Here is a 24741-nt window from a genome sequence, read left to right as displayed (position 1 = left end):
CCCAAACTCCCCATTAAACCACCCCAAATCCCCCCAAACCCCCATTAAACCCTCTCAAAAGCCCCCAAACCCCCATTAAAGCCCCCAAACCCCCCCAAGCCCCCATTAAACCCCCCCAAAACCCCCCCAAGCCCCCATTAAACCCCCCCAAAAACCCCCATTAAACCCCCCCAAACTCCCCCAAACCCCCATTAAACCCCCCCAAACCCCCCCAAACCCCCCATTAAACCCCCCTTAATCCCCCATTAAACCACCCCAAATCCCCCCAAACCCCCATTAAACCCCCCCAAACCCCCATTAAACCCCCATTAAACCACCCCAAATCCCCCCAAACCCCCATTAAACCCTCTCAAAAGCCCCCAAACCCCACCAAAGCCCCCCAAACGCCCCAAGCGCCCCCGAACGCCGCCATGTTCCGCCGCCCGCGCCGCGCCCGCCACGCGCCCGCCGCGGCGTCGCCGCTGGCCGAGTGCCTGGCGTCGCTGTACCGCTCCAAGCTGCTGCCCACCGAGGAGCTGCTGGGGCGCGCGGGGCTGCGCTGGCCCCCGCTGGGCCCCGGCGACTTCCAGGCCAAGCCCATGGTGCTGGTGCTGGGCCAGCGCTCGAGCGGGAAGAGCTCCCTGGTGCGGTACCTGCTGGAGGAGCCGCTGCCCGGCGCGCGCCCCGGGCCCCAGCCCGGCGCCGACGGCTTCGTGGCCGTCATGCACGGCCCGGCGCCGGGGCTGATCCCGGGCAACGCCCTGGTGGTGGATCCCAGCAAGCCCTTCCGGCAGCTGGAGGCCTTCGGGAACGGCTTCCTCAACCGGTGAGTTGGGAACCACATTGGGGTGGGTTCCTCAGCCGGTGAGGTGGGAGACACAGGGAACGGGTTCCTCAACCGGTGAGGTGGGATCCATTGGGATGGGTTTCCTCAGCCGGTGAGGTGGGATCCACATTGGGGTGGGTTCCTCAGCCGGTGAGTTGGGAGACACCGGGAACGGGTTCCTCAACCAGTGAGTTGGGATCCATTGGGATGGGTTCCTCAGCCGGTGAGGTGGGATCCACATTGGGATGGGTTCCTCAGCCGGTGAGGTGGGATCCACCGGGAACGGGTTCCTCAACCGGTGAGGTGGGATCCACCGGGAATGGGTTCTGGGCTTGGATCCACCGGGAACGGGTTCCTCAACCGGTGAGGTGGGATCCACATTGGGATGGGTTCCTCAGCCGGTGAGGTGGGATCCACCGGGAACGGGTTCCTCAACCGGTGAGGTGGGATCCACCGGGAATGGGTTCTGGGCTTGGATCCACCGGGAACGGGTTCCTCAGCCGGTGAGTTGGGAGACACCGGGAACGGGTTCTGGGCTTGGATCCACCAGGGATGGGTTCCTCAACCGGTGAGTTGGGATACACGGGAATGGGTTCCTCAGGCGGTGAGTTGGGATCCATCAGGAATGGGTTCTGGGCTGGGATCCACCAGGAACGGGTTCCTCAACCGGTGAGTTAGGAGACACCGGGAATGGGTTCCTCAACCGGTGAGTTGGGAGACACCGGGAATGGGTTCCTCAACTGGTGAGTTGGGGTGGAATCAACCTTGGGATGGGTTCTGGGCTGGGACCCATCAGGAATGGGTTCCTCAACCGGTGAGTTGGGACCCACCGGGAACGGGTTCTGGGGTGGGATCCACCGGGAATGGGTTCCTCAACCGGTGAGGTGGGATCCACATTGGGATGGGTTCCTCAACCGGTGAGGTGGGACCCACCTTGGGATGGGTTCTAGGGTGGGATCCACCGGGAATGGGTTCCTCAGCCGGTGAGCTGGGACCAACCTTGGGATGGGTTCTGGGCTGGGATCCATCAGGAATGGGTTCCTCAATTGGTGAGATGGGTGGGAACCACCAGGAATGGATTCCTCAACCGGAGAGTTGGGACCCACCTTGGGATGGGTTCTGGGCTGGGATCCACCGGGAATGGGTTCCTCAACCGGTGAGCTGGGGTGGAATCCATCAGGAACGGGTTCCTCAGCCGGAGAGTTGGGACCCACCTTGGGATGGGTTCTGGGGTGGGACCCACCATGATCCACCTTGAGATGTGCGGTGGAATCTGGGCTGGGTTCTGGGCTCGGATCCACCAGGATCCATCCTTGGATCTGGGCTGGGACCCACCAGGGACGGGTTCCTCCTCTGGTGAGGTGGGACCCACCTTGGGATGGATCCACCAGGACGCACCTTGAGAGCTGTGGTGGGATCTGGGCTGGGATCCACCGGGAATGGGTTTGTTGGGGGTTTGTTTGGGGTTTGTTTGGGGTTTGTTTGGGGTTTGTTTTGGATTTTTTTTTTATTTATTTTGGGTTTATTTTGAGGTTTATTTTGAGGTTTATTTTGGATTTATCTTGGATTTATTTTGGGTTTATTTTGGGTTTATTTTGAGGTTTATTTTGGTGGGGGTTTTTGGTTTTTTCAGGTTTATTTGGGGTTTTTTGGGGGCTTTATTTTAGGGGGTTTTGGGGGTTTGTTTTGGGTTTGTTTTGGATTTATTTTGGGTTTATTTTGAGGTTTATTTTGAGGTTTATTTTGGATTTATTTTGGGTTTATTTTGGGTTTATTTTGAGGTTTATTTTGGTGGGGGGTTTTTGGTTTTTTCAGGTTTATTTGGGGTTTTTTTGGGGCTTTATTTTGGGGGGTTTTGGGGGTTTGTTTTGGATTTATTTTGGGTTTATTTTGAGGCTTATTTTGGATTTATTTTGGGTTTATTTTGAGGTTTATTTTGGTGGGGGGTTTTTGGTTTTTTCAGGTTTATTTGGGGTTTTTTGGGGGCTTTATTTTGGGGGGTTTTGGGGGTTTGTTTTGGGTTTGTTTTGGATTTATTTTGGATTTATTTTGGGTTTATTTTGAGGTTTATTTTGACGTTTATTTTGGATTTATTTTGGGTTTATTTTGGGTTTATTTTGAGGTTTATTTTGGTGGGGGGTTTTTGGTTTTTTCAGGTTTATTTGGGGTTTTTTGGGGGCTTTATTTTGGGGGGTTTTGGGGGTTTGTTTTGGGTTTATTTTGAGGTTTATTTTGGATTTATTTTGGGTTTATTTTGAGGTTTATTTTGGATTTATTTTGGGTTTATTTTGAGGTTTATTTTGGTGGGGGTTTTTGGTTTTTTCAGGTTTATTTGGGGTTTTTTGGGGGCTTTGTTTTGGGGGGTTTTGGGGGTTTGTTTTGGGTTTGTTTTGGGTTTATTTTGGATTTATTCTGGATGAATTTTCAGTTTATTTTGGTGGGGTTTTTTGTTTATTTTGCGTTTATTTGGGGTTTTTTGGAGCCTTTATTTTGGCGTTTTTTGGAGGCTTTGTTTTGGGTTTATTTGGGGTTTATTTTGGGTTTATTTTGGGGTTTTTTTGGGTTTTTTTTGAGTTTGTTTTGGGTTCATTTTGGATTTATTTGGGGTTTAATTTAGTTTTTTTTTGGTTGGTTTTTTTGAGGGGGTTGGATTTATTTTGGATTTATTTATTTTGGATTTATTTTGGATTTATTTTGGTTTTTTGGGCTGGATTTTTCGGGGGGGTTATTTTGGGTTTATTTTGGGTTTATTTTGGATTTATTTTGGTTTTTTGGGCTGGTTTCTCGGGGGGTTATTCTGGATTTATTTTGGGTTTACCTGGGGATTATTTTGGGTTTATTTTAACTTTTTTTTGTCCCTCCCCAGGTTCGTTTGTGCCACGCTGAACAATCCGGTGCTGGAGAGCATCACCCTGATCGACACCCCGGGATCCTGGCGGGGCCCAGGCAGAGGCTCTGCAGGGGTAAGGGGGCCCCAAAATGGGGAGGGGTCCCCAAAACGGGGAGGGGTCCCTGGAACTGGGGGGAGCCAAAAAATCCAGAAAAAAAAACCCCCAAAAATCCCCAAAAAAAAAAAAAAAAAAAAATCCCACGGGAGGTGATCAGAAATCTGTCCGTGAAGGGGAGGGGACCCCGAAATTGGGGAGGGGTCCCCAAAACCGGGGAGGGGTCCCTGGAACTGGGGGGAGCCAAAAAAATCCAGAAAAAAACCCCCAAAAAAATCCCACAAAAATAAAAAAAAAATCCCATGGGAGGCGATCAGAAATCTGTCCGTGAAGGGGAGGGGTCCCCGAAATTGGGGAGGGGTCCCTGGAACTGGGGGGAGCCAAAAAAATCCAGAAAAAAACCCAAAAAAAAATCCCCAAAAAATCAAAAAAATAAATAAATCCCATGGGAGGCGATCAGAAATCTGTCCGTGAAGGGGAGGGGACCCCGAAATTGGGGAGGGGTCCCCGAAATTGGGGAGGGGTCCCCGAAATTGGGGAGGGGTCTCTGGAACTGGGGAGGGGGGGGCTGAAAAAATTTGGGAAAAAAAAAAAAAAAAAAACAAAAAAAATCCCCCAAAATCCAGAACTGAGGTTGGAAATTTGCCTGCGGATAAAAGGGCGGGGGTCCCCGAATTTGGGGAGGGGTCCCCAGAACTGGGGAAGGGAATTTATGAAATTTCGGATATTCGGGGGATTTGGGGGTGTTTTAGGGATATTTGGGGTGTTTGGGGCAGATTTTGAGGCATTTTGGGGGGAATTTTGGGGTATTTTAGGGATATTTGGGGTTCTCAGGACAGATTTTGAGGTGTCTTTTGTGAAATTTTGATATTTTGGGGTGCTTGGGACAGATTTTGAGGCGTTTTTCGTGAAATTTTGGAGATTTGGGGTGATTTTGAGGTAATTTTAGGGGTGTTTTGGGGGATTTTGGGGTGTTTGGGGCAGATTTTGAGGCGTTTTTGGGGGTAATTTTGGGGTTTTTTGGGGTTCTCGGGCCGGATTTTGAGTCATTATTTTGAATTTCGGGAATTGTGCCCGGTGGGGGCGTGGCCGGGGCGTGGCCCCCCCAATTCCCGGGAATTTCGCCAAATTTCCAGGCGGGGCCCAACCCCCCCCCCCCCGCCCCTCCCCCACCCCAAAATCCGGAACCGCCGGGGGGGGGAGGGGCGGGGAAAGGGGGGGGAAGGGGGGGGTTGGGAATGGGGGGAAAATGGGAAAAAATGGGGGAAAAATGGGAAAAAATGGGGGAAAAATGGGGGGAAAATGGGAAAAAATGGGGGAAAATGGGAAAAAATGGGGGAAAAATGGGAAAAAATAGGGGAAAAATGGGGGAAAATGGGGAAAAATGGGGGAAAATGGGGAAATTGGGAATTGGGGGGGAAAGAGAAAGAAAAGGAAAAAATGGAGGAAAACGGGGGAAAAGGAGAAAAGGGGGAAAAAGGGGATTTGGGAATGGAGGAAAAGGGAAAAAAGGGGGAAAAGGAGAAAAGGGGGAAAAAGGGATTTGGAATTGGGGGAAAGGGAAAAAAGGGGGAAAAGGGGGAAAAGGGGAAAAAGGGATTTGGAATTGGAGGGAAAGGGGGAAAAAGGGAGAAAAGGGGAAAAAGGGGATTTGGGAATGGAGGAAAAGGGAAAAAAGGGGGAAAAGGGGGAAAAAGGGGATTGGGGAATGGAGGGTGGTTTGGGGGCTGGATTTGGGATTTCCATCACAATTTCGGGATCCAGCCCCACATTTTTCCCCAGGCTACGACTTCCTGGTCCTTGCAATGAATTATTTCAGAATTAGGGCTGAGATTTGGGATTAGGGCTGAGTTTCGGATTGATTACAATTTCCATCAGGATTTCAGGATCAAATCCCATTTTTGTCCAGGCTACGACTTCCCGGCGGTGCTGCGCTGGTTCTTGGGTTAAGTTCAGGATTTCCATCAGAATTTCAGGATCCAATCCCCTGTATTTTTTCAGGTTACGATTTCCCAGCTGTGCTGGTCTTTGGGTTGAATTTAAGGCTTTCTATGAGAATTTCAGGATCAAATCCCATTTTTTCCTCCAGGCTACGACTTCCCGGCGGTGCTGCGCTGGTTTTTGGGTTGAATTTAAGGTTTCCTATAAGAATTTCAAGATCAAATCCCATTCATTTTTCCCCCAGGCTACGACTTCCCGGCGGTGCTGCGCTGGTTTTTGGGTTGAATTTAAGGCTTTCTGCGAGAATTTCAGGATCCAATCCCCTGTATTTTTTCAGGTTACGATTTCCCAGCTGTGCTGGTCTTTGGGTTGAATTTAAGGCTTTCTACGAGAATTTCAGGATCAAATCCCATTTTTTCCAGGCTATGACTTCCTGGCGGTACTGCGCTGGTTTTTGGGTTGAATTTAAGGCTTTCTGCGAGAATTTCAGGATCAAATCCCATTTTTTTTTCCAGGCTACGACTTCCCGGCGGTGCTGCGCTGGTTCGCCGAGCACTCGGACCTGGTGATCCTGCTCTTCGACGCGCACAAGCTGGAGGTGTCGGAGGAGCTGTCGGCGGCGCTGGCGGCGCTGCGCGGCCACGAGGAGAAGCTGCGCGTGGTGCTCAACAAGGCCGACGCCGTGGGCGCGCAGCAGCTGCTCCGCGTCTACGGCGCGCTGCTCTGGGGCCTGGGCCGCGCCCTGGAGGCGCCCGAGGTGCCGCGGGTGTTCGTGGGCTCCTTCTGGGACCGGCCCCTGCTGCAGGACGGCCACCGGCGCCTCTTCGAGGCCGAGCAGCGGGCGCTGTTCCGGGAGATCCGCGAGCTGCCGCGCAACGCCGCGCGCCGCAAGCTCAACGACCTGGTCAAGCGGGCCAGGATGGTGCAGGTGAGGGGTTTGGGGGGCGGTTTGGGGTGATTTCAGGGGATTTGAGGGGGTTTTGGGGTGGTTTGAGGGGGATTTGGGGGGATCTGCTGCCGCGCAACGCCGCGCGCCGCAAGCTCAACGACCTGGTCAAGCGGGCCAGGATGGTGCAGGTGAGGGGCAAGCAGGGGGGTTTGGGGGTTTTGAGGGGGTGATTTGGGGGGATTTGAGGGGATTTGAGGGGATTTTAGGGGGTTTTAGGGTGATTTGAGGGGAGTTTCAGGGAGTTTTGGGGTGGTTTGAGGGGGATTTGGGCGGATCTGCTGCCGCGCAACGCCGCGCGCCGCAAGCTCAACAACCTGGTCAAGCGGGCCAGGATGGTGCAGGTGAGGGGCAAGCAGGGGGGTTTGGGGGTTTGGGTTGATTCGGGATGGTTTGAAGGAGTTTGAGGGATTTTGGGGTGATTTGAGGGGTTTTGGGGTGATTTGGGATAATTTGAGGGGGTTTTGGGGTGATTTGAGGTAATTTGAGGGGGATTTGGGGTGATTTGAGGGTGATCGAAGGGGATCTTGGCAGGGTTTGGGACGGTCCTGGAGCTCCCTGTGGCTTTGGAGGATGTGGGGGATCTTTGGTGGATCCCAGTTAATCCCAGTTAATCCCAGTTAATCCCAGTCGCTCCCAGTCACTCCCAGTTAATCCCAGTTACCTGTTTGCTGCAGGTGCAGGCGCTGCTGCTGCGGCGGCTGCGGGAGGAGCTGCTGGGGGCGATCATTGGGGGATCTTTGGTGGATCCCAGTTAATCCCAGTTAATCCCAGTTAATCCCAGTTAATCCCAGTCGCTCCCAGTCGCTCCCAGTCGCTCCCAGTTAATCCCAGTAACCTGTTTGCTGCAGGTGCAGGCGCTGCTGCTGCGGCGGCTGCGGGAGGAGCTGCTGGGGGCGATCATTGGGGGATCATTGCTGGATCCCAGTTAATCCCAGTTAATCCCAGTTAATCCCAGTCGCTCCCAGTCACTCCCAGTCGCTCCCAGTCGCTCCCAGTTAATCCCAGTTACCTGTTTGCTGCAGGTGCAGGCGCTGCTGCTGCGGCGGCTGCGGGAGGAGCTGCCGGCGCTGCCGGGCGCCCGCAGGAAGCGCCTGGAGCAGCGGCTGCCGGCGCTGCTGGGGCGCATCCAGAGCGAGCAGCGCCTCCCGCCCGGGGACCTGCCCGACTGCCGCCACATCCAGGTGGGACCCGGCCTCGGGGCAGTTGGGGGGTTTTTTTGGGGGGGTTTTTGGTGGTCTGAAGTGAGTTTGGGGGAGGTTTGGGGGGTTTGGGTGAGTGTTTGGGGTTTTTTTGGTGGTCTGCAGCGGGGTTCGGGTGAGTTTTTGGGGTTTTTTCATGATCTGAAGTGGGTTTGGGGGAGTTTTTGGAGGTTTGGGTGAGTTTTTGGGGTTTTTTTGGTGGTCTGAAGCGGGGTTTGGGTGAGTTTTGGGTTTTTTGGTGGTCTGCAGCGGGGTTCGGGTGAGTTTTTGGGGTTTTTTTGGTGGTCTGAAGCGGGGTTTGGGTGAGTTTTGGGTTTTTTTGGTGGTCTGAAGTGGGTTTGGGTGAGTTTTGGGGTTTTTGGTGGTCTGAAGCGGGGTTTGGGTGAGTTTTTGGGGGTTTGGGTGAGTTTTTGGGGTTTTTTTGGTGGTCTGAAGTGGGGTTTGGGTGAGTTTTTGGGGTTTTTTGGGGATCTGAAGCGGGGTTTGGGTGAGTTTTTGGGGGTTTGGGTGAGTTTTTGGGGTTTTTGGTGGTCTGAAGCGGGGTTTGGGTGAGTTTTTGGGGTTTTTGGTGGTCTGAAGCGGGGTTTGGGTGAGTTTTTGGGGGTTTGGGTGAGTTTTGGGGTTTTTGGTGGTCTGAAGCGGGGTTTGGGTGAGTTTTTGGGGGTTTGGGTGAGTTTTTGGGGTTTTTTTGGTGGTCTGAAGTGGGGTTTGGGTGAGTTTTTGGGGTTTTTTGGGGATCTGAAGCGGGGTTTGGGTGAGTTTTTGGGGGTTTGGGTGAGTTTTTGGGGTTTTTTTGGTGGTCTGAAGCGGGGTTTGGGTGAGTTTTGGGTTTTTTTGGTGGTCTGAAGTGGGTTTGGGTGAGTTTTGGGGTTTTTGGTGGTCTGAAGCGGGGTTTGGGTGAGTTTTTGGGGGTTTGGGTGAGTTTTTGGGGTTTTTTTGGTGGCCTGAAGCGGGGTTTGGGTGAGTTTTTGGGGACGACGTTGTTTCCCCTGGCGCCAGGAGCAGCTGCTGTCGCGGGACCTGTCGCGGCTGCCGCGGCCGAAGCGGCGCCTGCTGAGCGGCCTGGAGGAGCTGCTGTGCCGGGACCTGCCGGCGCTGGGCCCGCTGCTGGAGCAGGAGGCGCCCGGCGAGCCCGGCGTGCGCGGCGGCGCCCTGGACGGCGCCCTGGGGCCCTTCGGCGCCGGCTCCGACGACGAGGACGACGACGGTGACGACGACGACGACGACGAATGGGTGGTGACCAAGGACAAGGCCAAGTACGACGAGATCTTCTACGGGCTGGCGCCCAGCGGGGGCAAGCTGAGCGGCAGGAGGGCCAAGGGCTGGATGGTGGCCAGCAAGCTGCCCAGCTCCGTGCTGGGGCGCATCTGGCAGCTCAGCGACGTGGACAGGGACGGCATGTTGGACCACGAGGAGTTCGCGCTGGCCGGGCACCTGATCGGGGCCAAGCTGGAGGGCCGGGGGCTGCCCGCCGACCTGCCGCCGCGCCTGGTGCCGCCCTCCAAGAGGAGGCACAAGGGCTCTGCCGAGTGACCCCAAAAACCCAAAAAAACCCACCCAGAAATGCCCCAGAAGTATCCCAAAAATAGCATCAAAAAATCCACCCAGAGAAACCCCAAAAATCCACTCAGGAATCACCCAAAAATGCCCCAAAATCAGGGATTCAAGAGGAGGCACAAGGGCTCTGCTGAGTGACCCCAAAAACCCAAGAAACCCACCCAGAAATGCCCCAGAAATAGCAAAAAAATCCACCCAGAGAAACCCCAAAAATCCACTCAGGAATCACCCAAAAATGCCCCAAAATCAGGGATTCACAGACACCGCCGCGCCTGGTGCCGCCCTCCAAGAGGAGGCACAAGGGCTCTGCCGAGTGACCCCAAAAATCCCATTATTAACCAAAGAAAATCCAGTCAGAAATATGCCAAAAATAGCAAAAAAATCCACCCAGAAAAACCCCAAAAATCCACTCAGGAATCACCCAAAAATGCCCCAAAATCAGGGATTCAAGAGGAGGCACAAGGGCTCTGCTGAGTGACCCCAAAACCCCCAAAAAATCCATCCAGAAATACCCCAGAAATATGCCAAAAATAGCATTAAAAAATCCACCCAGAGAAACCCCAAAAATCCGCTCAGGAATCACCCAAAAATGCCCCTGGTGCTGCCCTCCAAGAGGAGGCACAAGGGCTCTGCCGAGTGACCCCAAAAGTCCCATTATTGACCCCAAAAATCCACCAAGAAATACCCCAGAAATAGCAAAAATATCCGCTCAAGAACCAGCTAGAAACACCCCAAAATTCAGGGACCCCCAATAAAGGCAGAGCGAGGCTGAAGGAGTGTCCTGAATTTTGGGGTGAGGGGGAAAAGGGGCAAATTTGGGGGGTTTGGGGCCAATTTTGGGGAATTTGGTGTTCATTTTTGGGGGTTTTTACGTTCATTTTTGGGGGCATTTAGGGTTCATTTTTGGAGAATTTCGGGCTCATTTTTGGGGATGTTTGGGGCTCATCTTTGGAGGTTTTTGGGCTCAGTTTTGGGAATATTTGGGGCTCATTTTGGGGCATTTAAGGCTCATTTTTTGGGGGATTCGTGGCTAATTTTTTTGGGGTTTCAGACTCATTTTTTGGGATATTTGGGACACATTTTGGACGAGTTTTAGGTTCATTTTGAGGGGATTTGGGGCCCGTTTTGGGGAGATTCGGGGTCACTGAGTCCCCTCAGTGTTGATGGCCCCCGACCTCACCAAGATGGCGTCAGGACCAGTCCAAGCCCTTCCCAAAATGGCGGCCCAGCTCTTCCGGTCCTCCCAAAGATGGCGACGCCTCCACTTCCTGCCCTTCCCGAACCGGCAACGACCCCATTTCCGGCCCTTACAAAGATGGCGGCGAGAGCATTTCCGGTCCTGTCCGTAAGGGCGCCAGGACTTTTCCCTTCCTTCCCAAGATGGCGAAGGAAACATTTCCGCCCTTCCCAAAGATGGCGGCCATGTTGTTTACGGTCCTCCACAAGATGGCGGCGGGGCTTTTCCTCGTCGCGTTGTTCTGAGACGTCTTGAACGGAACTTGGGGCACATCTGGGAGGACTCGTGGAAATTTTTGGGAGGTTTAGCCACATCTGGTTGTGGTTTTAACACATTTTAAACTAACTTTTTGTTCATATTTCTACCCCGCGACCTTCCCAAAATGGCGGCGCCACGTTGTCACCCCTCTCTAAAATGGCGTCGCTCATGGCTTCCCGCCCTTTTTCCGGCCTCAGCCCATTTCCGGTTCCTTCCCGCCCTCACGCGGCTCCCTCACGAAATGGCGGCGGCCGAGTCGTTCCTCGCCTTCAACCCCGCGGGCGCCGCCGCCGCCTCCCGGCGCCGCTGCCGGGGCCCCCGGAACCGCAAGAAAGGCTGGAAACGCTGGAGCGGCCCCGAGGCGCGGCTGGGCCGCGAAATCGGCGATTTCCTGGAGGATGTGGGGCTGCAGGAGCGAGCGGCGGGGTGAGGAGTGGGGTGAGCGGAGTCCTGAGGGGATTTGGGGGGGTCCTGAGGGAATTTGGGGAGGTCTCAGTGGGACTTTAGGGGAGCCTGAGGGGGTTTGGGGCGTTCCGACTGGATTTGGGAGGTTTTGAGGCGATTTCAGGGTGTGCTGAGGTGATTTCAGGGGGTTCTGAGGGGATTGAGAGGGTGTCAGTGGGATTGGGGGGGGGTCCTGAGGGGATTTGGGGGTTCCTGAGGGGATTTCAGAGGATCCTGAGAGAATTTGGGGGATCTTGAGGGGATTTTGGGGGCTCTGAGGAGATTTGGAGGGTTCTGAGGAAATTTTGGGGGCTCTGAGGAGATTTGGAGGGTCCTGAGGGGGTTTTGGGGGCTCTGAGGGGATTTTGGGGGTTCTGAGGAGATTTGGAGAGTCCTGAGGGGATTTCAGGGGATCCTGAGGCGGTTTGGGGCGTCCTGAGGAGATTTGGGGGGGATCCTGAGGGGGATTTGGGAGGTTCTGAGGGGATTTGGGAGGTTCTGAGGGGATTTGGGGATTCTGAGGGGATTTGGGGAATCCTGAGGGGGTTTGGGGAATCCTGAGGGGATTTGGGGGGTTCTGAAAGGGTTTTAGAGAATCCTGAGGGGGATTTGGGAGGTTCTGAGGGGATTTGGGGGATTCTGAGGGGATTTGGGGAATCCTGAGGGGGTTTGGGGGGTTCTGAAAGGGTTTTAGAGAATCCTGAGGGGGATTTGGGAGGTTCTGAGGAGATTTGGGGGGATCCTGAGGGGATTTGGGGGCTCCTGAGGGGGTTTGGGGAATCCTGAGGGGATTTGGGGGGTTCTGAAAGGGTTTTAGAGAATCCTGAGGGGGATTTGGGAGGTTCTGAGGAGATTTGGGGGGATCCTGGGGGGATTTGGGAGGTCCTGAGGGGATTTGGGGGGTCCTGAGGGGATTTGGGGTAATCCTGAGGGGATTTGGGGGGTTCTGAAAGGGTTTTAGAGAATCCTGAGGGGGATTTGGGAGGTTCTGAGGGGATTTGGGGGGTCCTGAGGAGATTTGGGGCGTCCTGAGGAGATTTGGGGAATCCTGAGGAGATTTGGGGGGATCCTGAGGGGATTTGGGGAATCCTGAGGGGGTTTGGGGGGTTCTGAGGGGATTTCGGGGGTTCCTGAGGGGATTTGGGGATTTCTGAGGGGATTTGGGGGGTCCTGAAGGGATTTGAGGGGCTCTGAGGGCGTTTGGGTGAGGAATTTGTAGTTTTGAGGAGGATCTTTCAAATTTTGGGTGAATTTCTCATAATTTTAGGCACATCTCATTAAGTCTTTATAATTTTGGGGTGAATGTTTAGCCTTGGGGTGAAATCTCTGATGTGAGAGGGGATATTTAATTTTGTGACGGTAGCATTTCTAATTCGGGTTTTTTTTGTGTGAATATTTGGTTTTTTTGAGGCGAGTCTCTCTAATTTTGGGATGAATCTCTAAGCTGGATATAATCCCTAATTTTGGGCTGAATATTTATTTTAGTGAGGGTGAAATTTTGAATTTTGAGGTGAATCTTTTATTCTTGGGGTTAAATTTCTCTTATTTTGGGGTGAATCTCCCACTTTGGGGTAAACAATCTAATTTCAGCTTGAATATCTGACTTACTGAGGTGAATTTTTCATTTTTTGATTGGAATTTCTCAATTTTGAGGCGAATCTTTCTAATATCAGAGCGAGTCTCTAGGTTTGGGGTAAAGCCTTAGTTTTAGGATGAATCTCTCGTGTTTTAGGGTAAATATTTCATTTTTTGAGGTGAATTTCTCATTTTTTCAATATAAATTCCTCAACTTTTTCCCTTTTTTTCAGGGGTTTGATCTCAGAGCAGCCCAACGAGGACCTTTTCTTCCTGGACAAGGGGACCACCCCCAAAAGTGAGATTTTTTTTTTCCCCCCAAATTTTGGGGTTTTGGGGCACCCTGACCCCTGCGAGGGTTTTGGGGTGCCCTGACGCCCCCAAACCCCCCCAGGGAAGAAGAAGCCCCCCCAGAAGCCCCTGCACGTGGACCTGGTGCTGCAGCCCCTCTCCAAGGTGCCTCCCCCCAAAAAGTGAGTCTGGGGGCTTTGGGGGGCTCCTCACCCCAACAATTGGGACTGGGGGAGGGATTTGGGGGGGGTTCCACCACAAAAATCCCCCCCAGGACCCTCCAGTTCCTCGCAGGACCCCTTAAATCCCCTCAGGACCCCCAAATCCCCTCAGGACCCCCCAAATCCCCCTCAGGATCCCTGAAATCCCCTCAGGACCCCCAAATCCCCCTCAGGACCCCCAAATCCTCCTCAGGATCCCTGAAATCCCCTCAGGACCCCCAAATCCCCCTCAGGACCCCCAAATCCTCCTCAGGATCCCTGAAATCCCCTCAGGACCCCCAAATCCCCCTCAGGACCCCCAAATCCCCCTTAATTTCTTCAGAATTCCCCAAATCTTCCTCGGGACCCCCCAAATCCCCCTCAGGATCCCCAAAATCCCCTTACGGACCCCCCAAATCCCCTCAGGACCCCCCAAATCCCCTCAGGGACCCCCCAAATCCCCCTCAGGGACCCCTAAATCCCCTCAGGGACCTCAAATTCCCCTCAGGACCCCCAAATCCCCCCCCCAGATCCCCCAAGGACCCTCAAATCCCCCTCAGGACCCCTCAAATCCCCCCCAGGATCCCCAAATCCCCCCCCCCCAAATCCCCTCAGGACCCCCAAATCCCCTTAGGGACCCCCCAATTCCCCCTCAGGACCCCCCAAATCTCCCTCAGGACCCCCAAATCCCCCTCAGGGACCCCTAAATCCCTTCAGGACCCCCCAAATCGCCCTCAGGACCCCCAAATCCCCCTCAGGACCCCCAAAATCTCCCCCCCCAAATCCCCTCAAGGACCCCTCCCCTCACTTTTGGGGTCCCCCTTCCGCAGGTGCCGTTCTGGGGAGCCCAAGGCCCAAACCAGGGGGGTCCCGCGGGGGCTCGGGGAGCCCCGAAAGGCCCCCGGGGTGCCCCGAGAGGCGCCCGAGCCCCGAGAGGCGCCCGAGGCCCCCGGGGTGCCCCGAAAGGCGCCCGAGCGCGGCCGCTCCGACCCCCAGCGCGGCTTCTACGACATCTGGGGGGAGCACGGTGAGCCTGGGGGGGCCCCCGAAATCTGGGGGGATTTGGGGAGGGTTTTTGGGGGAGTTTGTTAAAGTTGGGGGGGATTTGGGACAATTTGGGGGGGGGTTGGGGGAATTTCAGGGGTTTTTGGGGAGGGTTTTTGGGGGAGTTTCTTAAAGTTTGGGGGGATTTGGGACAATTTGGGGGCATTTTGGGGGGATTTGGGGGAATTTTGGGGGGGGTTGGGGGAATTTGGGACAATTTCAGGGGTTTTTGGGGGGGTTTCTTAAAGTTTGGGGGGATTTGGGACAATTTGGGGGCATTTTGGGGGGATTGGGGGGAATTTCAGGGGTTTTTGGGGAGGATTTTTGGGGGAGTTTCTTAAAATTTGGGGGGATTTGGGACAATTTGGGGGCATTTTGGGGGGGTTTGGGGGAATTTCAGGGGTTTTTGGGGGAGCTTCTTAAAACTTGGGGGGATTTGGGACAATTTGTGGGGCGTTTTGGGGGGAATTTGGGACAATTTCAGGGGTTTTTGGGGGAGTTTCTTAAGATTTGGGGGGATTTGGGACAATTTGGGGGCATTTTGGGGAAATTTGGGGGCATTTTGGGGGGGGTTGGGGGAATTTGAGGAGGTTTGGGGGGGGATTTAGGATGATTTTGGGGGGTTGGTACAATTTGGGGAGGTTTTGGGGGGGGGATTTAGGATGATTTTGGGGGGTTGGTACAATTTTGGGGGGGTTTTGGGGCTGGGGGCATTTTGGGGACCCCCTCATTGAGGTCCCTGTGCCCCCCAGACCCCCTGGACGCCCCCCTGGCCGGGCAGGACCCCTGGTACCTGCAGCAGACCAAGAGGCTCAGGGTGCAGGTGGGACCCCAAAAACGCCCCAAAAACACACCTGGGAACCCCAAAATCACCTTGGGAGCCCCAAAATCCCTCAAAATCACCCCAAAAACACCTTGAGACCTTCCAAAAACATCCCCAGGATCCCCAAAACCACCCTGGGAGCCCCAAATCACCCCTGGGATCCCCAAAATCACCCTGGGAGCCCCAAAATCACCCCAAAATTGTGCCCCAAAACACACCTGGGAACCCCAAAACCATCCTGGGAGCCCCAAAATCACCCCTGGGAGCCCCAAAATCACCCTGGGAGCCCCAAAACACACCTGGGAACCCCAAAACCACCCCAAAATCCTGTTGGGACTCCCCAAAACACCCCTGGGACCCCCCAAAAATCCCCTTAGGAGCCCCCAAAACCCATCTAGGACCCCCAAAACCCATCTAGGACCCCCAAAATCCATCTAGAAACCCCAAAACCCATCTAGGAACCCCAAAATCCATCTAGGAACCCCAAAACCACCCCAAAATCCTGTTGGGATTCCCCAAAACACCCCTGGGACCCCCCCAAAATCCCCTTAGGAGCCCCCAAAACCCATCTAGGACCCCCAAAACCCATCTAGGACCCCCCAAAACCACCCCAAAAGCAACCCTGGGACCCCCCAAAATGCCCCTGGGACCCCCAAAACGCCCCTGGGACCCCCAAAAAGCCCCTGGGACCCCCCCAAAATCCCCTTAGGAGCCCCCAAAACCCATCTAGGACCCCCCAAAACCACCCCAAAAGCAACCCTGGGACCCCCCAAACCCCCTCAGAGCCCCCCCCAGTGCCGGGCTCTCATTTTGGGGTGTCCCCCCCCCCCATTTGCCAGCGCCCCCCCCGGCTCCAGGCCCGGCCGTCGCCCCTCCCCCCCGTGGAGGTCATCGGCCAGGGGGGCTCCTACAACCCCCCCTTCCAGGAGCACCAGGTTTGGGGGGTCTGGGGGCTTCTGGGGGGCTTTGAGGGGTTTGTGGGGGGATTTGAGGGGATTTGGGGGGGCTTTGAAGGGATTTTGGGGGGTTTTTAGGGTTATAAGGGGGTTCTGGGGGGGTTTTGGGGGGATTCTGAGGGATTTTGGGGGGTTTTTGGGGAGGATTTGGGGGGCTCTGAGGGGTTTTGGGGGGTCTGGGTTGGTCTTTGGGAGGGTTTGAGGGGTTTTGGGGGGGCTTTGAGGGGATTTGGGGGGGCTCTGAGGGGATTTTTGGGGGTTTTTAGGGTTTTAGGGGGGTTTTGGGGGGATTATTCTGAGGGGTTTTAGGGGGTTTTTGGGGAGGATTTGGGGGGCTCTGAGGGGTTTTGGGGGTTTTTAGGGTTTTGGGGGGATTCTGAGGGATTTTGGGGGGGTTTGGGGGAGGTTTTGGGGGGCTCTGAGGGGTTTTTGGGGGGGTCTGGGTTGGTCTTTGGGAGGGTTTGAGGGGTTTCTGGGGGGCTTTGAGGGGATTTGGGGGGGCTTTGAGGGGATTTTTGGGGGGTTTTTAGGGTTTGGGGGGATTCTGAGGGATTTTGGGGGGCTCTGAGGGGTTCTGGGGGATTTATGGAGGTTTGGGGGGGGATTTTAGGGGTTTTTGGGGGGTCTAGAGGCATTTGAGGGTCCCAGGGGGGGATTTTGGGGGGGTTTGGGGTTCCCAGAAAGTTTTTGGGGTGTTTTTGGGGTCGTTTTGGGAGGGTTTTGGGTTTGGTTTTGGGGTGGTTTTAAGGCAGATTTGAGGGTGACTTTTGGGGCAGTTTTGGGTGGTTTGGGGGCAGCTTTGGGGGTATTTTTGGGGAGCTTTTTGGGGTATTTTTTGGGGTGCTTTGGGGTGCTTTGGGGGCAGTTTTTGGGGTGACCCCGTGCCCCCCTTTCCAGGATCTGCTGCGGAAGGCGCTGGAGGTGGAGATGAGGAGGAAGAGGGAGGAGGAGAAGGTGGAGAGGAGGCTGAAGGTCACCGAGGCGCCGCCCTCGCAGGTGGGGACACCCCCAAATCTGGGGGCTGGGTTTGGCATTTGGGGTCTGGGACCCCAAATTTGGGCTCTGGGTGTGGAATTTGGGGTCTGAGTTTGGGAATTGGGGTCCGGGCCCCAAATTTGGGCTCTGGGTCTTGAATTTGGGGTCTCACCTCGGGATTTGGGGTCCGGGCCCCAAATTTGGGCTCTGGGTGTGGAAGTTGGGGTCCCACCTCGGGATTTGGGGTCCGCAGGAGGCCGTGCTGCGGGAGCAGCTGCAGGGGCTGCTGGAGGAGGAGGAGGATGATGAAGGTGAGGATGAGGAGGGGCAGCAGCAGGAGGATGAAGAGCGGCCCCGGCCCCACAGGCGGGAGCAGCCCGGGCGGAAAACGGAGAAACAGCGGCGGAGGGAGAAGGAGCAGAGGGAGAAGGTGAGAGCGGGGCCGGGATTGAGGGGAGTGAGGGGATTGGGATTGGGATTGAGGGGAGTGGGATTGGGAGTGAGGGGAGTGAGGGGAGTGGGGTTGGGATTGAGGGGATTGAGGGGATTGAGGGGATTTGGATTGATTGAGGGGATTGAGGGGAGTTGGGATTGGGATTGAGGGGAGTGGGGTTGGGATTGGGGGGAGTGGGGTCGGGATTGAGGGGAGTGGGGTTGGGATTAAAGGGATTGAGTAGTGGGATTGGGATTGAGGGGAGTGAGGGGAGTGGGGTTGGGATTGGGATTGAGGGGAGTGGGGTTGGGATTGAGGGGAGTGAGGGGAGTGGGATTGGGATTGGGATTGAGGGGAGTGGGGTTGGGATTGGGATTGAGGGGATTGAGGGGATTTGGATTGATTGAGGGGATTGAGGGGAGTTGGGATTGGGATTGAGGGGAGTGGGGTTGGGATTGAGGGGAGTGGGGTTGGGATTGAGGGGAGTGAGGGGAGTGGGATTGGGATTGGGATTGAGGGGAGTGGGGATTGGGATTGAGGGGAGTGGGGTTGGGATTGAGGGGATTGAGGGGAGAGGGATTGGGATTGAGGGGAGTGGGGTGGGGATTGAGGGGAGTGAGGGGAGTGGGATTGGGATTGGGATTGAGGGGAGTGGGGTTGGGATTAAGGGGATTGAGTAGTGGGATTGGGATTGAGGGGAGTGAGGGGAGTGGGGTTGGGGTTTAGGGGATTGAGGGGAGTGGGATTCGGGTTGGGATTTAGGAAAGTGGGATTGGGATTTAGGAGAGTGGGATTGGGATTTAGGGAAGTGGGATTGGGGTCAGGATTGAGGGGAGTGGGGTTGGGGTTTAGGGGATTTAGGAGAGTGGGGTCGGGATTGGGGTCACAGTTGGGGTTGGGATTTAGGGGAGTGGAGTTGTGATTGGGGTTGGGGTCGCAATAGAGGGGAGTGGGGTAGGGATTGAGGTCAGGATTGGGGTCAGGATTAGGATTGGGATTTAAGGGGAGCGGGGTCAGGGTTGGGGTTGGGATCAGAGTCAGGATTGGGGTCAGGATTGGTATCAAGGAATGGGATCAGGATTAGGGTTTGCATTGGGGTTGGGATGGAGAGCATTGGGATTGGGGTTGGGATTGAGGGGAGTGGGGTTGGGGTCAGGATTTAGGGGAGTGGGGTTGGGATTGGGGTCAGGATTGAGGGGGTTTGAGGTTGGGGTTGGGGTTGGGATTGAGGGGAGTGGGGTCAGGAGCGGGGTTGGGATTGGAACTGAGAGCAGTGGGACAAGGGAGGGATCTGTGGGGTCAGGACGGGTCAGGGATGGATTGATGGGATCAGGGATGGATCAGTGATGGATCTGTGGGGTCAGGGATGGATCAGTGATGGATCTGTGGGGTCAGGGATGGATCAGTGATGGATCTGTGGGGTCAGGATGGATCAGTGATGGATCTGTGGGGTCAGGGAGGGATCAGTGATGGATCTGTGGGGTCAGGGAGGGATCTGTGGGGTCAGGGATGGATCTGTGGGGTCAGGGCTGGGTTTATGGGATCAGTGATGGGATCAATGATGCATTTATGGGATCCATGATGGATTTATGGGATCAGTGATGGATCAATGATGTTTTTATGGGATCAGTGATGGATCAATGATGTTTTTATGGGATCAATGATGGATCAATGATGTTTTTATGGGATCAATGATGTTTCTATGGGATCAGTGATGGATCAATGATGTTTTTATGGGATCAGGGATGGATTGATGGGATCAATGATGGATCGCTGATGTTTTTATGGGATCAGGGCTGATTTTATGGGTTCCCCAGGCCGGTGCCCGTGCCCGTGCCCGCCTGGCCGTGCGGCGGCGCCAGGGGCTGTTCCAGCTGCGCTCCCTGCGCCGCTCCCTGCTGCTCCGGGAGCTGCAGCTGCAGCACCGGCGCCTCCTGCGGCAGCGGCTGCGGCGCCTGCGGGAAACGGCCCCGAAACGGCTGGGACGGCTCCGGTACCGGGGGAAATGGGGGAAAAAATGGGGAAAAAATGGGGATTTGGGGAGTTTGGGGTGGGAAAATGGGGTTTGGGGAGGGAAAAATGGGGATTTGGGATGAGAAAATGGGGATTTGTGGGGGAAAAATGGGGATTGAGGGGGGTTTGGGGAGGGGAAAATGGGGATTTATGGGGGAAAATGGGGATTTGTGGGGGAAAAATGGGATTTGGGGGGACAAAATGAGGATTGAGGGGGTTTTGGGGAGGGGAAAATGGGGATTTGTGGGGGAAAAATGGGGATTTGGGATCAGAAAATGGGGATTCATGGGGGGAAAATGGGGATTTGTGGGGGAAAAATGGGGATTTGGGGGGACAAAATGGGGATTGAGGGGGTTTGGGGAGGGGAAAATGGGGATTTATGGGGGAAAATGGGGATTTGTGGGGGAAAAATGGGATTTGGGGGGGAGAATGGGGATTTGGGGGGACAAAATGGGGATTGAGGGGGGTTTGGGGAGGGGAAAATGGGGATTTGTGGGGGAAAAATGGGGATTTGGGATCAAAAAATGGGGATTTGTGGGGGAAAATGGGGATTTGTGGGGGAAAAATGGGATTTGGGGGGACAAAATGGGGATTGAGGGGGTTTTGGGGAGGGGAAAATGGGGATTTATGGGGGAAAAATGGGGATTTGGGATCAGAAAATGGGGATTCATGGGGGGAAAATGGGGATTTATGGGGGAAAAATGGGGATTTGGGGGGACAAAATGGGGATTGAGGGGGGTTTGGGGAGGGGAAAATGGGGATTTATGGGGGGGAAGCTGGGGAAAATAGGGTTTGGGGTGGGGAAAATGGGGTTTGGAGTGGGGAAAATGGGGTTTGGGGTGGGGAAAATGGGATTTGGGGTGGGAAATGGGATTTATGAGGGGAAAATGGGGATTATGGGGGGAATATGGGGATTTATGGGTGGGAAATGGGGATTATGAGGGGAAAAATGGGGATTGAGGAGCAAAAAATGTGAATTTGGGGGTTTGGGCTGGGAGAAATGGGGTTTGGGTAGGGGGAAATGGGGATTTGGGATGAGAAAATGGGGATTTATGGGGGAAAAATGGGGATTTGGGGGAACAAAATGGGGATTGAGGGGGGTTTTGGGAGGGGAAAATGGGGATTTATGGGAGGAAATTGGGGAAAATGGGGTTTGGGGTGGGAAATGGGATTTATGAGGGGAAAATGGGGATTATGGGGGGAATATGGGGGTTTATGGTGGGAAATGGGGATTAATGGGGGGAAAATGGGGATTGAGGGGCAAAAAATGTGAATTTGGGGGTTTATGGGGGAAAAATGGGGTTTTGGGGAGGGGAAATGGGGATTGAGGGGGAAAATGGGGATTTGGGGTGGGAAGAGGGAATTGGGGAGGAGGAAAAAATGGGAATTTGGGATTCGGGGGGGCAGAATAGGGATTTGGGGTGGGAGAAATGGGATTTGGGGGGAAAATGGGCATTTGGAGAGGGGGAAATGCCAATCTGGAGGTGGGAAAAAGGGACGGGATTTGAGGAGATCCCCCCGTTTTTGAGGCCAAACCCCAATTTTGGTCCTTGTGGGATTTTGGGGTGATCTCTCCCATTTTTGGGGCCAAACCCAATTTTGGTCCCTGTGGGATTTTGGGGTGATCTCTCCCATTTTTGGGGCCAAACCCAATTTTGGTCCCTGTGGGATTTTGGGGTGATCTCTCCCATTTTTGGGGCCAAACCCCAATTTTGGTCCTTTCAGGTACGAGGAGCCCGAGCTGGAGGTGCAGCTGAGCGAGGAGATCCCGGAGTGCCTGAGGAGCCTCAGGGTGGGTCTGGGGCAAAATCCCAAATTATGGGGGAAAAAAAAACCCATTTTGGGAGAAAAATCTCCATTTTAGGGAAAAAATCCCATTTTTTTGGGAAAATCCTCATTTTGAGGGGGGAAAAATGTCAGGTTTAGGAGGAAAAAAATCTCTTTTTCTTTGGGAGAAAAAAAATCCCGTTTTTTGGGGACAAAAGAATCCTCATTTTTGGGGAAAAAATATCACCATTTTGGGGGCGGAAATCCTAGGTTTTGGGTGGAAAACTCCAACATTTGGATGAAAATCTCCATTTTTTTGGGGAAAAATCTCAAATTTTGCAGGGAAAAAAAATCAATTTTGTTTTTAATCCCCATTTTGGGGTGAAAACCCCAAATTTTGGGCGCGGCAGCCGGTGATGAAGCCATCCTTGCGCTGGGAGGGTTCCCAGTTTGGGAATTCCGTGAAGGTTTTGGGCTCCGGGGTTTTGTCGCGTGGACGAGGCCCCGGCGAGGCTGAGGCTGCTCCCAGCCCCAATTTGGGGTCAAATTCTCTGAAATTGGTAAAAAATGCAAAAAAATTGCTTTAAAATGCTAAAAAGTGCTAAAAAACGGTAAAAAAAGTGCTAAAAAACGGTTTAAAATGCTAAAAAAGAGATTAAAAATTATTAAAGGTTGCTAAAAAATGATTAAAAATGCTAAAAATGATAAAAATGATAAAAGAGGTAAAAAATTATAATAAATGTTTTAAAATTGCTGAAAAGATGCCCCAAAATGCTAAAAAAATGCTAAAAATTTGTTGAAAAAATGTTTAAAAATGCTAAAAAAAATTGCTAAAAAAATTGTCAAAAACTGATACAAAATGCTAGAAAAATAGCTAAAGAATGATAAAAAATTGTCATAAATTGGTAAAAAATGGTAAGAAAATGCTGGAAAAATGCTAAAGAAATGATAATAAATTATTAAAAATGCTAAAAAATGCTAAAAAATGGTAAAAAAATGCTGAACAACCTAAAAAATGCTAAAAGTTGCTAAAAATGCTTTAAAATGCTAAAAAAATGGTGAAAATGTTTAAAAATGCTAAAAAAATTGCTAAAAAATTGCCGAAAAATGCTGGAGAATGTTAAAAAAATGCTAAAAAATTGCTAAAAAATGCTGGAAAATGCTAAAATGTTCCTTAAAAAATGGTAAAAAATGTGTAGAGAATTGCTTCAAAATGCTGGAAAATGTTCCAAAATGGGAATTTTGGGTTGTGTTGGGCAGCCCGAGGGGAACCTGCTGAGGGATCGATTCCGCAGCCTCCAGAGGAGGAACATCCTCGAGCCGCGCCTCAGGGCCAAGTGAGTCACAAAAAATGGGCAAAAACCACAAAAAACTGGGGGGAATTAGGAAATTCGCACAGAAAAACCCAAAATTTACCCAGAAAAACAAAAACATTTGGGGAAAAACCCCACAATTGACACAGAAAACCTCAAAGTTGACACAGAAAAACCCCCAAAAATCAGGAGGGAAATGCAAAATTTACAGAGAAAATCCCAAAATTCAGGGCAAGAAAGCCCCGAAATTTACACTGGAAATGATAAATGTGGGGGAAAACCCCCCAAAATTCACAGGGAAACCCCCAAAATTCACAGGAAACCCCCAAAATTCAGGAAGGAAATGCAAAATTGGCACAGGAAATCCCAGATTTGGGGGAAAACCCCAAAGTTTAGGGAAAAACCCCTAAAATTCACCAGGAAAGCCCCAAAATTCACGGGGAAATCCCAAAATTTTCACAGAAAACCCCAAAATTCACAGAGAAAACCCCAAAATTCAGGGAAAAACCCCCAAAATCTGTGGGGAAACCCCCAAAATACACCAGAAAAATCCCAAAATTCAGGGAAAAAGGTTCCAAAATCCACAGGAAAAACCCCAGAATTTCGGGGGAAAACCCCAAAATGAGCAGAGAAAACCCCAAAAATTCACAGAAAAACCCCCAAATTAATGGGAAAACCCCATGAATTTATGAGAAAAACCCCAAAAATTCACAGAAAAACCCCAAATTTTGCTTTTTTCACCCAGTTTTGTTGCTTTTCTCAGGTTTAAGAGGCGCTACAAGGTGAAGTACGTGGAGAAAAGATCCTTCAGGGCCGTGACGTGAGTATGGGGCACCCCAAACTGGGCACCCCAAAACTGGGGGGACCTCGAGGTTTGGGGACCCCAAAATTTGGGACGACCTTGAAATTTGGGACCCCAAAATTTGGGGACCCTGAAAATGGGGATGCCAAAATTTGGGACCTTGAAATTTGGGGACCCCAGAATTGGGGGGACTCTGAAATGGGGACCCCAAAATTTGGGATCCCCCTGAAATTTGGGGATCCCCAAAATTTGGAGACCCTGAAATTTGGGGACCCTGAAATTTGGGATCCTGAAATTGGGGACCTCAAAATTTGAGACCCTGAAATTGGGGACACCAAAATTTGGGACCCCGAAATTGGGGGGACCCTGAAATTTGGGACCCTGAAATTGGGGACCTCAAAATTTGAGACCCTGAAATTGGGGACACCAAAATTTGGGACCCCCCTGAAATTGGGAACCCTGGAATTGGGGGGACCCTGAATTTGGGACCCCAAAATTTGGGCTCCTGAAATTTGGGACCCCCCTGAAATTTGGGAACCCCCCCCAAAATTGGGGCCCCTCCTGAAATTTGGGGACCCCGAAATTGGAGACCCCCCCCTGAAATTTGGGACACCAAAATTTGGGGACCCCAAAACTGGGGGGGACTCAGAAATTGGGGGGACCTCGAGATTTGGGACCCCAAATTTGGGGGCCCCCCCTGACCCCGTCCCCCATTTCTGTTGCAGGCTCTGACCCAGGACCCCTCCCCAAAATAAAACCTTGGAGCAGCCTCAGGGCCTGGGGGGATTTATTGGGGGGCTGGGGGCATTTGGGGGGGTCTGACCCCAATTTTGGGGGGCTTTGACCTCATTTTAGGGGGGGGTTGGGAACTTGAGGGTCTGGCCTCATTTTGGGGGGCTCTGAACCCATTTTGGGGGGCTTTGAACCCATTTTGGGGGGGCTTTGAACCCATTTTGGGGGGGCTGTTTTGGGAATTCGATGGGGTCTGGGACAATTTTGGGGGATCTGAACCCACTTTGGGGGGCTCTAAACCCATTTTGGGGGGCCTTGAACCCATTTTGGGGATTCTGACCCAAATTTTGGGGGTTCTGAACCCATTTTGGGGGGCTCTAAACCAATTTTGGGGGGCTTTGAAATCATTTTGGGGCGTCTGGGACAATTCTGGGGAGCTCTGAGTCCATTTTGGGGGTGTCTGATTTCATTTGGGGGGGATC

At 53.0% G+C, this 24741-nt stretch overlaps 2 protein-coding genes across 3 annotated transcripts; both read left to right on the top strand.

Annotated features, from left to right (window-relative positions):
- The first annotated feature begins 349 nt into the window (after window positions 1-349).
- On the top strand, window positions 350-10169 carry LOC131570500 (EH domain-containing protein 2-like). The gene is given in 6 exon segments (XM_058822856.1): window positions 350-805; window positions 3672-3724; window positions 3727-3768; window positions 6207-6619; window positions 7663-7821; window positions 8839-10169. Coding segments are annotated over 6 exon segments (1596 nt in total). The 5' UTR covers window positions 350-410; the 3' UTR covers window positions 9373-10169.
- Window positions 10170-11111: 942 nt separating this feature from the next.
- NOP53 (NOP53 ribosome biogenesis factor) lies at window positions 11112-24304 on the top strand. 2 transcript variants are annotated; one of them, XM_058822881.1, is made up of 13 exons: window positions 11112-11317; window positions 13144-13208; window positions 13305-13383; window positions 14232-14428; window positions 15198-15268; window positions 16108-16203; window positions 17122-17220; window positions 17453-17629; window positions 19450-19625; window positions 21371-21437; window positions 22673-22749; window positions 23489-23545; window positions 24253-24304. In XM_058822881.1, exons 1-13 carry the CDS (start codon window positions 11133-11135, stop codon window positions 24257-24259), a joined length of 1353 nt encoding a protein of 450 aa, XP_058678864.1. In that variant the 5' UTR covers window positions 11112-11132; the 3' UTR covers window positions 24260-24304. The 2 variants fall into 2 exon arrangements, 1 of the variants encoding a protein (XP_058678864.1); XR_009275885.1 differs by lacking the exon at window positions 19450-19625.
- The last annotated feature ends 437 nt before the right edge of the window (window positions 24305-24741 follow it).

This window comes from Ammospiza caudacuta, chromosome 35, assembly GCF_027887145.1.
Source record: "Ammospiza caudacuta isolate bAmmCau1 chromosome 35, bAmmCau1.pri, whole genome shotgun sequence".
NCBI lineage: Eukaryota > Metazoa > Chordata > Aves > Passeriformes > Passerellidae > Ammospiza > Ammospiza caudacuta.
Note: the sequence above shows the minus strand (reverse complement) of the source record. Positions and strands in the feature narration are given on the sequence as shown.